General features: G+C 52.4%; 1 protein-coding gene across 1 annotated transcript; it reads right to left on the reverse strand.

The window, feature by feature from the left end:
• Positions 1-1,670: 1,670 nt before the first annotated feature.
• Positions 1,671-3,807, reverse strand: LOC123424720 (CBL-interacting protein kinase 29-like). Its single transcript, XM_045108391.1, has one exon. The coding sequence runs from the start codon at positions 3,599-3,601 to the stop codon at positions 2,291-2,293; it is 1,311 nt and encodes a 436-aa protein (XP_044964326.1). The 5' UTR covers positions 3,602-3,807; the 3' UTR covers positions 1,671-2,290.
• Positions 3,808-11,831: the final 8,024 nt, after the last annotated feature.

An 11,831-nucleotide genomic window follows, 5' to 3' on the forward strand; every position in this document is an offset into this window, starting at 1 on the left:
GAGGTATCTTAGCTAGTACTCCCTCCGTTTCAAAATATAAGACATTTTAGAGATTTCACTAGGAGATTACATACGAAGCAAAATGAGTGAATGTACACTCTAAAATATGTTTATATACATCCGTATGTAGTTTATAGTGCAATCTTTAAAAGGTTTTATATTTAGAAACGGAGGGAGTATTATCGTGTATTTGAAACTAGCAAGCTTGTTAATGTGATAGACAATTAAAATAATTGTGTCTTGCATGTTAAAAATAAAATAATTTATAATATTATTTTATAATATTACAATAATGTAGGTGACATGCATAGTAATATCACCTGTATTATTATATTAGTAGTTTACAGAGGGAGTATTTATTCCGTTTGAAAATACTTATTACAAATTCAATTTTTAATATTCATAAAATACTTTATTACTGCCTCCGTTCCTAAATATAAGACATTCTATAGATTGCATTACGAACTACATACGGATGTACATAGACATATTTTAAAGTATAGATTCACTCATTTTGCCTTGTATGTAGTGGAATCTTTAAAGAGTCTTATATTTTGGAACGGAGGGAGTAGTTTAGAAAGGGAGTACTGTTGTATGATTCGTGGGAGGCGAGATCAGATCTCGTAGGCAGCCTATACGGTCGAAACGCACACGGCTATGATTCGTGGGAGGCGAGATCAGATCTCGTAGGCAGCCTATACGGTCGAAACGCACACGGCACAGATGATCGGTACACCTACTGATTGCAGCCACGACCGTTGGGTGCCGGAGAAGGATGGGAAATGCTCTGTTTTTGGCAGGGCCAAGATGTTTGCACGAGTGAACAGTTCGTGCCTAGCAGCTGTTCCAACGGGGACGGACACGGCACAACTAATCTCCTCTTGCGTGGCTTCCGACTTAAGACATGAAAGTTCTCTTGTTCTTCTCCGTGTCACTTCCTCTGTATCACAATATTTATAGCTCAGAAAAAATTATACTTTCTCTGTTTTAAATAATTGCAATTGAAAAAACTAGTTTAACTTTTTTTTACTATAATTATCTAGGCACAAAACAAGTACTCCCTCCGTCTCAAAATTCTTGTCTTAACTTTGTCTCGAAATAGACGTATCTAAATACTAAAAATTGATCAGATACATTCATATCTAAACAAATTTAAGACAAGAATTTTGGGACGGAGGAAGTACTACTATTAGTTTTCTCCAGAAAACATGGGAGGAAGTACTACTATTAGTTTTCTCCAGAAAACATGGCATGGCGCTCTTCTCTTGCATGTCTTGTGCGGTTGCAGTTGTGATTCATACTACTCTGTCCCAAAATAACTGTCTTAACTTTATACTAGCTTTAGAATAAATTTGTACTAAGCTTACGACACTTATTTTGAGACGGAGGAAGTATATTAAAAAAAATATAGTAATTAAAAGATAAACAGTTCTAAAAAATATTTTGAAAGTAAATTTAACCTTTCGTTGTGCTTGTAAAAAAAGTTCCACAAAAAGAAAAACCACCGTTACTTCTTTTGAAAAAACAAATTTTCAGAACAGTGTGGACAGTGACCTAATAACAAATACTCCTATATATATATTTGTGAAGTCAAAAATATTTTCTTATTCATGAAAATTTATATACCAGTGCCAAAGAAATTTAAGCTTATATTATAAGAGAACTGCTAATTTATTTAAACTTTGTACAATTTTATTAAAAACATATTCCCATTCAGGTGGTATTTTCCCCTTTCATCGTACTCCCCGCACCAGAATTATGGATACAGGTCGGCGACCACCGGATGGCACCGCACCAAACAGGAAAAACAGTTCGTCGCTGAAACATCAGGCTGCCGGAGTGCTCGATGGCGCCGGCCGTTGCCAAGGATGGTTCAGTGCCAGTTTTGGGTCCAGGTTCATTGTACCTCTCCTTCCCACCCGGCAGTTTGAGAGGCCCCGGAGGCGATGTTCATGCCGGCAGTCGATGCGCTCGTGCACGCCGTGTGACTCTCTTAAGTTGTTGACGATGGCGTTTGTTGCCTCGAGTTGGCAAGAATTCTTCGCTCCCACAACATTGTAGTACAGTACAGAGCAGGTCCGCCGACCAGGACCAGGCAGCAGTCACCACCACACTTGCAGTGCCATGGCATGCCGCTTTAACACGACCCAAAGGAAAGAAAACCAAACGAATTCGCCACTGGAAGTTTGAAACAAGAAAACTCCGACCGCGCCCGCGGCGGCGGCATGCCGGCACCGGCACGGCGAGGGCGACATGATATTCCCGACCCGGCTCGCACTCGGCAGCTTTTTCACACTGCCTGAGGCTTCACGGCCGGCTCGAGCCAGTCGCTCCAGAACGCGGCGGCCTCCGCGCCGTGGCCCTTGACGACCTCGACCACGGACACCGCGTCGGCGACCCGGAACACGGTCACCTTGGCGACAATGCCGCCGACCTCCGCCTCGACGTACACCGGCCCGGCGAGGTTCTTCCCTTCCCTCCTCACGCGGTGCCCCTGCTTCTTCCCGGCGTCCTCCACCCGGGCCAGCACGGCCGCGGCAGGCTCGCCGACGAACACCCGCTCCGTGCCCGGCCCGGGGCCGAACAGCCCGGAGAGGTCCGAGCCGGGCGAGAAGGCCAGGATGTCGAACGCGGTCATGTCCCGCGCCATGTCCTCCTTGAACTCCGTCTTGAACCACGCCTCCTCCTCGTGGCCGCACATCAGCTTCTCCAGCTCGCCGTCGCCGCCCGCGCCGTGGCAGAACCACGGGTGCTCCATGATGCCGTCCGTGTCAATGCGCGTGGCCGGGTTGGGGTCGAGGATGCGGCGCAGCAGGTGGCGCAGCGCCGGCGAGAACCAGTTCGGGCACCGGAACCTGCCGGCGTAGATCTTGCGGTACATGTTGATGAGGCTGGCGTCGTTGAAGGGGAGGTACCCGGCGGCGAGCACGAATAGCACCACGCCGCAGGACCAGATGTCGACCTTGGCCGGGTGGTACCCCTGCTTCGAGAGGATCTCCGGCGCGACGTAGGCCGGGGTGCCGCAGAGGGTGTGGTGGAGGCTCCCGTCCGCGACGGCGCCGAGCCCGAAGTCGGCGACCTTAAGCTCGCCCTCGCCGTCGAGCAGCAAATTCTCGGGCTTGATGTCGCGGTGGTATACGCCGCGGGAGTGGCAGTACCGGACGGCGGAGACGAGCTGGCGGAAGTAATGCCGCGCGAGGTCCTCCGACATGCGGCCGTCGGAGTCGACGAGCGAGAAGAGCTCGCCGCCGGCGGCGAGGTCGAGGACGAAGTGGACCTTCTTGCGCGTGCCGAGGATCTCGTGCAGCCTCACGACGTGGCGGTGGCGCAGGCGGGCGAGGATGGCCGCCTCCCGCTCGATGGCGGCGGAGCCCTCGCACTCGCGCCCGCCGGCGCGCGGGTTGGGGAAGGACTTGATGGCCACGTCCCGGCCCGTGACCAGGTCCCTGGCCCGGTACACCTTGGCGGACGCGCCGCGGCCGAGGAGCCCGCCCAGCTCGTACCTACCAAGGAGGACATTCGGGGCTGCCCCGGCGGCGAGGGGTTGCGATTCGTCTCCCCGCGCCGCGGCGGATGGGACGGCGCTGGAGGCGGACGGCATCGTGGCGGCGGGGTGTGCTGTGTCGCCGCCGTCGCAGTGTGCGGTCGTGACTGTGAGGTAGTAATTTTCCCCAGCTGGATCGGCTGCCGGAAGAGATATTGGATATCGCCCGCTCGCTCCCTCGCTCACTGGCCGGAGAGTTTCTTGCGGTAGTTGGGATCCTGTCTTCGGCCGCGCTCTGTCTCGGGTTTCTGGGTTGAAGACGATCTGGGGGAGCTATTTATGCGGGGAAGCGGGGGGGAGCCGCGGGCCCACCCGTCGGGAGGGGAGGGCCGCTCTGACCGGTGGGGCCGGCGGCCGCGGTCCGAACTGTTGCCGTTGTGGCAGCAGCCGGGAAGTTTCCAGTCGTTAAACACGACGCGTTGCTCATTAATTACGGTCCGATTTTGGTTTTCCAGATTTTATTTTCTGATGAACGTATTTGCTTCTCCTGTGTTAACACATGCCACGGTACGGACGGTCCGGATTCGATGCGCGTACGGTACGACGACAGCTACGGTGTGCTGTTGCTGTTTTCGGATTCAATGGCGTCGAGTTTTGGACGGTCAAGCTTTTGAAGGGGAGTGAGCTGATTGTGTTTTTGGTTTTGGGGCATGTTCTCACTTGTGAGGTACTCAGGTGGTATGCATGTTGTGGATGAATGAGTAGATTTGTGCATATCATCATCCGTCGAGATTTTAACTCCGCGATTTCTTTGGGAATCTTCCATGAGTAGTGTGGGAATGGTGACCACGCAGGTAGGCGGCGATGTCGGCGGCTCGAATGTGCCGAGGGTCCGAGGCGGAGGTGGTGACATCGTAGAATCACGTCGACGACGAGTAGGAGAAGGAAGGTTCGTGCATTTATGGTCAGAGCGTAGGGTGAAGTCTATGCATCAATCAGATAGTTGAGATCTTTGCATATCACGGTCGAGGTTTTTACAGTGCGACCTCTTTGAGATTCTCTCTCGAGTAAGGAGGAAACAATGACGATGTGGGGCGGCGCTGGAGTCGGAGGCTGGAATGGGTTGATACAAAGGTTATGGCATTGCGGAATGAAATCGATGGTTAAGAGTCTAGGGTGATGCACCGGCCCCGAAGAATGAATATCACACGCCCTAGGGTTAGAGTGGTGGGCGGAGATTGTGATAGTACTAGCGGCGGTGGTGGTTTGGTAACGATAAAGTAGCATGACGACGTGGTAGCAATGATGTCCATGAGTAGTGAAGCCAAACATGTCGGAGCAAAAGAAACTGTTGCATCAAGAAGAGACATGGTGACTACTAAATCAAGTGATGGCGTGAAAAAGAATGTATTTTTTTTTCGGGAGAAAAACGTGTTTTTTATATAAATTTTTGCATTACTCAAAATCAAATATTGCAATTTTGCCCAACAAGTTTTTCTGGACCTTGCCTAGACCAAACCATAATCCAGCATTGGAACCTACCAAAAAACTATGTTTTTACAGAGAAACATACAACCATGTAAGGACGAACAAGGGAGAAGGAAGGTTTGTGCATCGATGGTCAGAGTTTAGGGTGAAGCCCGTGCGTCGATCGAAGAAATGTGATCTTTACATATCACAGTTCAAGTTTTAAAGGTGCAATCTCTTTGAGATTTTCTCTCGAGTAAGGAGGCGACAATGACAACGTAGGGGCGGCGCTGAAGTCAAAGGCTAGAATAGGTCGAGACAGAGGTGATGACAATGCAGAATGTCATCGGTGACGGATAGGAGACGAGAGGTCCGTGCATGGACGATTAAGTTTTTAGGACGAGGCACCGGCCCCGAATAATAAATATCACGCCCCCTAGGGTTTAGTGATGGTCAGGGTCTTAGTAGTGCTAGCATCGGTAGTGGTTTGTTGAGAGCGGAGCGGCGAGAAGACATGGTTGCAACGACGATCACGCGTAATGATGGCAAACAAGTTTATGAATTAGATTGATCGGGGAAAGGTAATTGTTGTATGAAGAAGAAACATCGTGGCTCCTGAATCCAATGATGGTGTTGAGAAAGCTATTACATTCATCTCATATTACTCGCATTTCCGGATGCATGGCATGCTTTAAAAGAGAAACACACAAACTATGTTCACGGTGGTTCTGTACTTATAAAATAATGAATGATTGTACCTTTCCTAAAGTGTAAATAATGGTGGTACTGGCAGCTGCTAAAACGGGCCATGTTTCGTGTAGCTGAAACAACCACAGCAGCATACCAAGCAAGCTAGAAAAGCATTAAAATGGAGTCTTCGATGGCACGCCATTTTTTTATAATAAATGACTGTATATCTTGACAAATAATGTACTGGAAAACAGTTGGTATATCTGAAAGTACATCCATGCGAATATGACGTTCAGAGAAAGAATATACTGATCGCGCTGCAGATATGCCTGCTGCTATGGGCAAACGGAGTCCACATCCCGAGTCCAACACCTCCGTGTTGCAGAGCCCAAAGACACGGGTAAAAAACTCGTGCCCGAGACGCGACGCGAGCACCGCACCAAGTCGTCCGAAATCGCCCGATCCCGACGAAACATTTCTCGTGCTTTCCTCCGTATCTCTCCCCGTCTTGCTTCAAGCAACGCTCTCCCCTCTCTCTCTCTCTGTCTGGAGTCTGGACATGGCGTGCAGCACAGACCGCGAAATCCACTCCACGCGAAGCACGCACCTCTCGGAGAGGCGTACCGCACGCCGCACTTTGCACGACGCGTCGCGTCGCGTCGCGTACCCGGAGGCATCTCTTTCTTTCGTTTCGTGTGTGTGTGTGTGTGTGTGTGAACGCTTTCGAATTTCTAGTTTCGCCGAGGCCGTGCCGGTCCAGCAAGAGTAATATAACAAAAGTTTGTGTTGTGCGGTTATTTCTGGCTCCGGGCCGGACGAAAGAGGGACGGGCGACCGTGTGTGACAGGTTTGTCCGCGCAAGTTACCGGAAAACGGGCGCTGCGTCGTGCCGATGCCAGAACACGTGGTACGCGTTGGGTCAACTGTGCATAGTATAGGCCTCCAAATCAGGAAATACTTGGACGTTTTACTACTGCGGTCCAGAGACGGGCTTGCTTAGTACATGGTTAATAATATAGTCAGTTGTTGTCTATAAGTCATTGCTATATTATCTATAATTCATCTTAGACTTCTCACAATGTTGAGTTATGTAGACCGTGAAATCCACTCCACGCGAAGCACGCACCTCTTTTTTTTTTAAAGATCCAGCTTGGAATGCTGGCATATATTAGAACATAGCAGGTAGAAATGCGGTTACAAAAGGGGCGGGGGATACGATCATAAGATCAAGGAGAAAAGTTGAAAGAAAAGGAAAAAGAAAGTGAGAGGGAAGGGACAGAGCCGATTCTTCACGGTGGTTCCCAGAAAGGTTGCTCCAAGAAAGATGCTCCAGCTTGTCTCCATAGCTCGACGGTTCTCGTGATTGCGCACTTTATATCTTGCATGTGCGCCTGCTTGTTTGTGAAGGTGCAATCGTTTCTGTGTTTCCAAATCTCCCATAGGATCAGGATGATCATCGTCTTGGTAGCCTTGCGGTGTAGTTGTTGATCCGTTCCTATCATTGAGGCTATTATCTCGGCTGACCCCGTCTTCGTTGCCCATGTGGAAGGGTACAAAGAGGCGCATCCAGCCCTCGAGGCGGCATGTGTCCAGATCTGCAGTGTCATGGGGCATTCCCAGAACAAATGAGCTGATGTCTCTAAGTTCCGCAGGCATAGCTGACAGAAATAGCCGTTTGGCCATCCACGTCGTTGCAGTCGGTCATTGCACCATAGCCTGTCGCGTAGGAGTAGCCAGGCAAAAATCTTGAGCCTAGAGGGTGCCCAAGTCTTCCAGATTATCTTCTTGAAATCGGACTTTAACATTCCTTGGAATTGTGCATTGTACGCCGACCTGGCCGAGTATGTTTGCGAGGCCTCAAGGTTCCATGTGATAGTGTCAGCTGTTTCTGCATGGAGTTGTAAATTCCTGCCTTGTAGCCATCTCTGTAGCCTAATCGCGTCCTCCCAAAGGTGCGCATTGCTACCATGCGCTAAATCTGCTAACCAGGTGTTGTTCCGAAGAGCCTCCTGCACTGATCTTTGTTTCCTCCTGGAGTGCTTAAAAAGGGATGGGAACAATGTCTTGAGGGAGCTTGTTCCCGTCCACGAGCAATGCCAGAAGGATGCCGTTGCGCCGTTGCCTAGGGTGACAGTTGTTGATGCGTTGAATAGTTCTCTGTCCGCTTCGTCACAAGGCAGAATCATGCCCCGCCAGGCCCTGTCATTGCTCGTCCATTTCCGCCAAAGCCATCTTAGCCTGAGGGCCCGGGTGAAGCGGTTTAGGTCAAGGATGCCAAGACCCCCATTCTCCATAGGGGAGCAGACTGTGGGCCAATTTACTTTACTCTTGCCTCCACCTAGCTCGCCGTCCTCTTGTGCCCACAGAAAACGACGTCTAGCTTTATCTACCTCATCGAAAAATTTCCTTGGCGCCCTTAGCACAGATAGTGCGAAAGTGGGTAGGGCTGAGAGGACGTTACGGACTAAGACTCGCCTGCCGGCAATGTTAAGAAGTTTGCCCTTCCATCCCGCTAGCCTAGCTCTGATCCTGTCTAAGATGAACTGAATGTGAACTAGCCTAAGCCTCGACAAAGTTATCGGAAGCCCTAGGTAAGTCAGTGGGAAGGCTACGACTTTCCCTCCGAAGCTAGCTAAGATGTGTTGCGGGTCTGCGCCGTCGCATCTAATTGGAGCAGCTGTGGATTTTGACGGATTGATGAGCAGCCCCGATGCTCGTCCAAAGTCACGTAGGATAGCCATCAGAACTACGATTTCTTCTGTTGCCGGATTGGCGAAGATGACGGCGGCGTCTGCATAGAGGCTCACTCTGAGGGGGATTCCCCTGCCTGGTAGCAGTGCAATTTCTTGCAACTCCGTTGCCTTCTCTAGGAGACGGTGGAGGGTGTCAATGGCGATGCTGAAGAGCAGTGGGGAGAGGGAGTCTCCTTGCCGTAGGCCTTGCTGATGTGTGAAGTAATTGCCGGTAGTGCCGTTTAACATGATGACCGAAGAGGCCGTGCAGAGTAGCAGGGAGACCCAGTCCCGCCAGCGTGCCGGGAAACGGAGTTGTTGCATTACCTCTAGAAGGTACTCCCATGAGACGCTATCGAAAGCTTTTGCAATGTCTAGCTTAAGCAGCAGGGCTGGTTGTTTCTTCCTATGCAAAGATCGCACTATATTCTGTACGTAGAGGAAACTATCTTGCGTTGATTTGGAGCGAAGGAATGCAGATTGCGCCGGTGAGATTATGCTATTGATCACCGTGGATAGGCGCGTGGAGAGGACTTTGGAGATTAGCTTGGCCACCGAATGAATTAGACTAATCGGTCTGTAGTCCTGTATCGTACTTGCACCGTCTTTTTTTGGTAACAGTATTATCAGGGTTGTGTTTAACTCGCCGAAGTCCCCTCTAGACAGGTTGTAGAAATTAGTGAATGCTGCCATGATGTCTACTTTGATATTGTGCCGGCAGGATCTGTAGAAGACCCCGGAGAATCCATCCGGCCCTGGGGCCTTCTCCGCAGGTGATGCTTTGATCGCCTCCCAAACCTCTTCCTCAGAGAAAGGGTTGTCTAAGCCTCTATTGTGGACAGAAGGTAGGTCAAAGATCGACCAGTCCACTTGCAGAGTTCGCTCTACCCTGCTACCCATGGAGAGTTTGAAGTGGTTGTGAATGGCCTCCTCCTTGTGTTCGTGAGCCGTAAGTAGGTCGCCTCCTACTCGGAGGCAGTGGATAAAGTTCTTCCGCTTCCTAGTTATTGCCTTGGCATGAAAGAACTTAGTGCCCGCATCTCCTAGCCGGAGCGAGGTGAGCCGAGAGGCGTGTCGCGTGCGAGCACGTTCAAGTGCCGCGAGTCCCAGCAGACGGAGCTTCAGCAGCTTACGGAGGGTAAGCTCTGCGTCTAAGAGACGACATCTCTCCTGTGCGACATCTAAACGTAGCACTATCTCTGCCGCCATGTGGAATTGCAACTTGGCCTGGCTAAAGAAACTCTTGCTCCAATTCTTAAGCTCCCTTGTAGTTCTAGCCATCTTCGTGGCAAGGCGTTGGAAAGGACAAGAGGACCGCTCCGGCCTTTTCCACGCCCGCTCCACCGTTGCATGGAAACGGGGGAAGCTGGGCCAGAAGCTCTCGAATCTGAATAGGGCTGTCCGGGGGGCGGCGGAAGTGTTAGCTAAAATCAGTGGGCAGTGGTCTGATGTTGCTGTCGACGCTGCGATGAGCGACACGGATGGGAAAATGCATTCCCAGGACGTATTGCAGAAGAATTTATCGATGCTCACTAGGGTCGGATCGTGGCGCTCATTGCTCCATGTGTATCTACGGTTCTTGCATTTGATCTCCTTCAAGCCCTTTGCGTCGATGACTGATCGGAACCTACCCATCAACCTACGGTTGAGATTGGTGTTGTTCTTGTCCCGCGCCTCGTATATGAGGTTGAAATCCCCGTTGATAAGCCAAGGATCGTTTGGTGGTGGCGCCGAGAGTGAAAGTTCCCGAAGGAAATCTTCCTTTCTCGCGTCGTCCGCCGGACCGTAGACTGTCGATAGCCAGAAATCCTGAGCCTGTCCGAGGAAGGTCACTTTAGCTGTAATAGCAAAGATCCCTATGGCATGCGATGATACTGTGGCCAACTCCTTGTCCCAAAGGATCGCCGCACCTCCACTAGTTCCTATTGCCGGAAGAGCGATACATCCTGTTAGCCTAGCACCCCCAATCTCGCGGACTAGCTCCGGTGACCAGGCGGCGATCTTGGTCTCTTGGATGCACAGAATGGTTGTGCGCTGGGCGGCCGCCAGCTCTCCGACTGCCGCCCTCTTGGCTAGGTTGTTCAAGCCACGAACGTTCCAGCACATGATGGGTTGAATCTTGTCATGCATCTAAAACACAATAGTATCTCCGATGACTAAAACAAGATGGCCCAAGGCCAAGAAGAGACACCACCATCATACAAGGCTGGGGCCGGCGCCCACCAGCAGTACCCAAGATGCACCGGCTGTGAAGATACATCCTACTGTCCCTACGAACTGGGAAACAAACTAGATTGAACCGGTCGGGGATCGGTCGCCATCGGAGACTAAGACTAAAGACAACTAACATGATCACACGGTGGCCTCATCGGCAGCTCCGTCGGGGCCGTTCATGCGAGCCATGACCCGCAGCACCTCACCGTCCAGGTGGGTCAGCCTGGCGATGACCGAGATGTCGCTGTCGGACAGGGGCTCTTCGAAGCGCTGCAGGAGCGCCTTCGCGACTTCTGCCGCCAGCCTATCCCGAGGGCCGAGCAGGCCGAGCTCCTTCACGATGCGCAAGGAAGCGCGCTGTGCCACCGGTACTGACGAACAGATGGCAGCTTGCCGCGCGCTGGAGCGGGTCGGGGTATAGATGGCCCTAGTCTTCGGTGGCGCCGCGGGACGGCGCGCGGGTGCAGTGGCAATGAGGGGTTGTTGCTTGGAGGTCCGGAAGAGGCCTCGCGATTCCGGCCCGGCTACTTTCCCTCCGATCTCCATCTCCCTGACGCGTCCAGTGACAGCCCCGAGCTGGACCTCCAAAGTGTTGGCTGCTGATGGGGTGGCCTTGTGGAACTGTCCCAGCTCGGATGTCGCAGCCGACAGTGTAGGACTGAAGGCGTCCAGTTCCACTGACTCCCCCGAGGCCTGGAGCAGGGTGGCGTCGACGAAGTCGAGGGGGGCTGCCACTGCTGCCTCCGCGGCATTGTGGACGTCGGTCGCCAGGCCGTCGACGACGACGGAGGCTAGGGAGGGCTTCTTTGCGGTCCTGAAGAACTCTTTAACCGGGTCCTTGCCGGCGGCACTGGACCTCGCGACTGGCTGGCCGCCGCAGCAGCGCCCGTGGTATTGGCCATCATTGTCGGGGTTGCACTAACACTAGGGCGCCTCGACTGGCGCCTAGCCGGCGCAGTGCTCCTCCCGGCCCCCGAGCGGCGGTCCGAGGACTCCCTCGAGCTGCGTCTGGCCGGCGGTGATCTGCTGCGGCGGCGTCGAGAAGGTGAAGCGCGAGGGGCACGCGAGGCGCCGCGGCGCAGGAGGACGTCCTTCCAGGACCTGTGGCCACCTACACCCGATCCTCCCTCGCCGTCCCGGTCCCTCGGACGGCCGTCTCTAGGGGCGCCCCGGCACCCTACGCTGGCTACGGGTGCACGAGGCAGACGCTGCGAGGGTGGAGGACTGGACACAACCCTCTCCGC

Source organism: Hordeum vulgare, chromosome 2H (genome assembly GCF_904849725.1).
Source record: "Hordeum vulgare subsp. vulgare chromosome 2H, MorexV3_pseudomolecules_assembly, whole genome shotgun sequence".
Taxonomy (NCBI): domain Eukaryota; kingdom Viridiplantae; phylum Streptophyta; class Magnoliopsida; order Poales; family Poaceae; genus Hordeum; species Hordeum vulgare.